This window comes from Glycine soja, chromosome 9, assembly GCF_004193775.1.
Source record: "Glycine soja cultivar W05 chromosome 9, ASM419377v2, whole genome shotgun sequence".
NCBI lineage: Eukaryota > Viridiplantae > Streptophyta > Magnoliopsida > Fabales > Fabaceae > Glycine > Glycine soja.
Window position 1 is genome coordinate 8,753,063 of NC_041010.1, and position 4,468 is coordinate 8,757,530.

General features: G+C 40.7%; 1 protein-coding gene across 1 annotated transcript; it reads right to left on the bottom strand.

The window, feature by feature from the left end:
• Positions 1 to 2,992: 2,992 nt before the first annotated feature.
• Positions 2,993 to 3,948, bottom strand: LOC114368131. The gene is made up of 3 exons (XM_028325481.1): positions 3,922 to 3,948; positions 3,248 to 3,838; positions 2,993 to 3,166 (listed from the first exon to the last, which is right to left on the bottom strand). Exons 1-3 carry the CDS (start codon positions 3,946 to 3,948, stop codon positions 2,993 to 2,995), a joined length of 792 nt encoding a protein of 263 aa, XP_028181282.1.
• Positions 3,949 to 4,468: the final 520 nt, after the last annotated feature.

Sequence of the window (4,468 nt, forward strand, 5' to 3'; positions counted from 1 at the left end):
CTAGCCTCTTGAATGACCTAGGACCTAATTTGTTTAACTAAATAGGTTTTAATAAAACCTTTTATTTGGTCTAATTTGAGTCTGATGTAAAATAATGACATTTCTGTAAAATAAAATAAAATTTCTATGCACTTTTATATAGACAGCACAACGGTATTTTTAATAATTATAACAATGTCAATCATTTTTTATTTGGGTCTACGGATGTTACTACATGGGTGTTGCTAGGTGCACCCAGCAACTTCTCATTATTCCAATATTGCCCTCCCATAAAATTTGACGGAAGAACTTCTTCTGTAACCTTTTACGGAAAAAGTTCTTCTGTATGATTTTTTTTACATTTTCACGGAAGATGTTCATCCATATGAATTTTACGGAAGAAGTTCTTCCGTACAAGTAAACAACGCTTACGGAAGATCTTCTTCTGTAACCTCTTACGGAAGAACTTATTCTGTAAGAGGTTATGGAAGGGTCTTCCGTAAGACATTTTTTGTTTTTTTGAAAAATATTTGTGTCAAATTAATGACCCAAGTAAGACCCGAACCTGTGACTTTAAGATTATTAGCACAATGCTCTAATCAACTGAGCTAATGAGCCAAATACGTTATAAAATAAATAATGTTGATATACATAACACTAAAATTTCTAATGCATATTTAATGCACATGTAAATTTAAATAATAAATTTTCTGACAATTAATTTTTATATAAATCTAACGAATTATTTAATAGGTATATTTTTTTTAAAAATAATAAAATAATTTTTAAAAATATATGGGGCAATCTAAAAAATATATGGGGTAATCTATTTGCAAGAACAAAAGAGGAAGAACGAGAAAAATAAAAAACATACCTTGAGTGGATGTTGGGTGTGGCGGGGAGGGAGGAAGAAGGGGGAGAGGGAGGGGGAGGTTGTGGTGGCGGTCGCGGTTCCAACAAACTTGTTATCCAAAATCATCTGAGACAACTTCCGCTTCACGTGACCCCCTTACTTTCCATCAAAAGTGCTGCAAGTCTTGCCTGAACTCGCTGTTGAGGGAGTAGAAGGGGGAGGGGGAGGGAGGAACAAGGGGGGCGGTTGCAGGGAACTTCTTGTCCAAAATCATCTGAGACAACTTTCGCTCCATGTGACCCCTTACTTTCCATCAAAAGTGGTGCAAGCCTTGCCTAAACTCGTTGCTAAGGGGAGGGAGGAACAAGGGGGGCGGTTGCAGCGAACTTCTTGTCCAAAATCATTTGAGACAACTTTCGCTCCACGTGACCCCCTTACTTTCCATCAAAAGTGCTGCAAGCCTTGCCTGAACTCGTTGTTAAGGGAGTAGAAGGGAGGGGAGGGGAGGAACAAGGGGGAGAGGGAGGGGAAGGGGGAGGGAGGAAGAAGGGGGAAGGGGAGTGGCGAAAGGGGGAGAAGGAGGTCATGCGGAAAAATACGCGAAAAAACTACACTTTAACATAGCAACGGGACCACACCGGAAAAATGACTCTTAAACAATAAGCAAGTAGGGACACAACGCGAAAAAACAAAGCTGAAAATGTAAGCGAGGAGGGATCACAACTTTCATTTTAAAGAAAATAGCCATAGGGGCAAAAATGGGGATATTTAAAAATTGCTAAGTGCACCAGCAGTGTTGCTGGGTGCACCTAGCAACACTAAATTGTTGGTTGCACCACCATTGTTGTTATTATTACATTATTTTGGGCACCTCAATTTTGTTAATTATTTGTTTCATTATCAATTGCTGAAAATAAAATGTAATTACGCCTAGAACTAAAAAGCACCAAAATAAAAATAATAGGATCCGGACCCTTAAAATTATGACCAAGTATCCCTGTTCGGCGTTTTTTCAAAATTATGTGCGAGTCGCGTAACACATTCGAGGGGCCCTATTTCTCATGTTTGCACGTCAAGGAACTCAAAAAAAAATATTGTGAACCGGTTCCATCGAATCGGACCTGAAAAAAAAGCACCAAAATAATAAAAAAAAGGATTCAGACCCTCGAATGTCTTAGGCGGTCATAATTTGAAGGGTCCGGATCCTATTTTTTTTTTTTTTATTTTGGTGCTTGTTTTTCAGGTCCGATTCAATGGAACCGGTTCACAATATTTTTTTTAGTTTTTTAACGTGCAAACATGAGAAATAGGGCCCCTCGAATGTGTTACGCGACTCGCACATAATTTTAAAAAAAAACGTCGAACAGGGGTACTTGGTCATAATTTTAAGGGTCTGGATCCTACTTTTTTGACTTTTGTGCTTGTTTTTCAGGTCCTATTCGATGGAATCGGTTCACGATATTTTTTTTTGTGTTCCTTGACGTGCAAACATGAGAAATAGGGTCCCTCACATGTCTTGGGCAATTCGCACATAATTTTAAAAAAACGCCGAACAGGGGTACTTGGTCATAATTTTAAGGGTCTAGATCCTACTTTTTTGACTTTTGTGCTTGTTTTTCAAGTCCTATTCGATGGAACTGGTTCACGATATTTTTTTTTGCGTTCCTTGATGTGCCAACATGAGAAATAGGGTCCCTCACATGTCTTGGGCAACTCGCACATAATTTTTAAAAAACGCCGAACAGGGTTACTTGGTCATAATTTTAAGGGTCCGCATCCTACTTTTTTTTTGTGCTTGTTTTTCAGGCCCTATTCGACGGAACCGGTTCACGATATTATTTTTTTTAGTTCTTTCACGTGCATACAATAGAAGTAGCGCCCCTTGAATGTCTTAGGCGACTCGCACATAATTTTAAAAAAATGCCGAACAGGGGTACTTAGCCATATTTTTAACGGTCCAAATCCTATTTTTTTTATTTTGTGCTTTTTAGTTCTAGGCATAATTAGATTTTATTTTCACCAATTGATTATGTAAGTCATAAACACTACATGAAAAATTAAATAATGAAACAAATAATTAACAAAATATGTATTACTAAAATAGTGTAGAAATAACAATAATGTTATGAAATACAAAAATAATACACATCATATCAAAAGCTAATCTATGTGTTGTCTACGTCGCGCCCTAAGACTTCCAACAGAGGTCTCTCCATTAGTGAGCTGCAGGCAATCTTCCATGATGTCATGTAACTCAGTTCCTGCAGTCACCATCCTAAGGTTGAGCACACGCTCCAACCTTTCTAAGATCACTTCACATTCTTCACAAGAAACCTGTGACAATCATAAAAACACAGTTATAACAAAATATCAAATAAAGAATAAATTAGAAAACACTAAACCAAATTAAAATACCACTAAATGTCTGGGGAGATCATCTACGACTGCAACCTCCGGCACATGTGGCTCGATGTATGCATCCACATATGGGGCAACTGGTTGTCTCGGCTGATCGCCTTCCTGGGTCGGCGTGATGAACGGGTGAGAGATCTGGAAAAACCAATCCATGTAGTCCGCTGATACCTGCCCAGGGACAACACAGATCTCACCTTCCGGTGCTAAATGGTCCCCAAAATGCATCCACCAGTCGTCTATCTCGTCATACAACAACGAAGCAGTAACCGGCGATGGAGGGATGATCTGGATATACCCGAACTGTCGGACCACCCGCTCTGGTCGGACGCTGACCACAACATGACCCCATCTAAGCTTCCCCTTATAGCATGAAATCAGGTCGAAGCCCCTAATTGCCCGGTGGTCACTGTAGGGCAACCAAGAAACGTCTATGATCGTCAGAGCGTCCAAACATGCCCTGTACGATGCTCCCTTGATCCCCTTTATGTGCGCCTTCGTTGTAAGCCACCTCAAGGCACGTGGGGTAGTCTCAGTGTACGCATCACCAGTCACGCATTGATGAACACTGCAAAAATACTCATATATCCAACACTACACAAATAAAGTGAACATAACATAAAAACCTTAAAAATTCATTTTCCAACTTAAACCAGTTTACGAACTTTAAAATTTACCTGTAATAGCATCAAGTATCCACCCATCTGTCGTGTGGGGGTCTATGAAGCTTCATTCAGCTGGTCATACATGTGAACCAGGGTGACAACTCCCCATGCATAGCCCCCAGACTGACCCAGGTCTCGAAAAGCCCTTAGATGCACCACATGAACATGGGTTGAACTCTTATTTGCAAAAAGAGTACAACCCACCAGGCATATACTCTCATACACATCACGGAGCCATGACAGTCACACGTAAGCCCCATGAGCACGTAGGGTCTCAGCTCGAGCCTTCTCGCCAGATACCTCTAAAAGCTCGGTCAACAGCAACACGGCCTCGTCCACGACCAGAGGCTCAAACCTGTGTAATGCCCCTATGATAGGAAGATGGAGGAGACACGCCACATCGTCCAGTGTAATAGTTAACTCCCCCACTGGAAGGTGGAAGGTGTTGGTCTCCCTATGCCACCTCTCCGCAAATGCGGATATCAATCCAGGATCGCCGCTAACCATAGAACACCCGATCAATGGACTTAATCCGGTGCCGGCAACAAGACCTTCAATC

Excerpts from the sequence above, each read along its gene's own strand:
- LOC114368131 (XM_028325481.1), bottom strand. The coding sequence starts at position 3,948 with ATGGGTGGATACTTGATGCTATTACAG. Across the intron at positions 3,839-3,921 it reads GATACTTGATGCTATTACAG|TGTTGGATATATGAGTATTT; the intron begins GTAAATTTTAAA and ends TTATTTGTGTAG. Across the intron at positions 3,167-3,247 it reads ATCTCCCCAGACATTTAGTG|GTTTCTTGTGAAGAATGTGA; the intron begins GTATTTTAATTT and ends TGATTGTCACAG.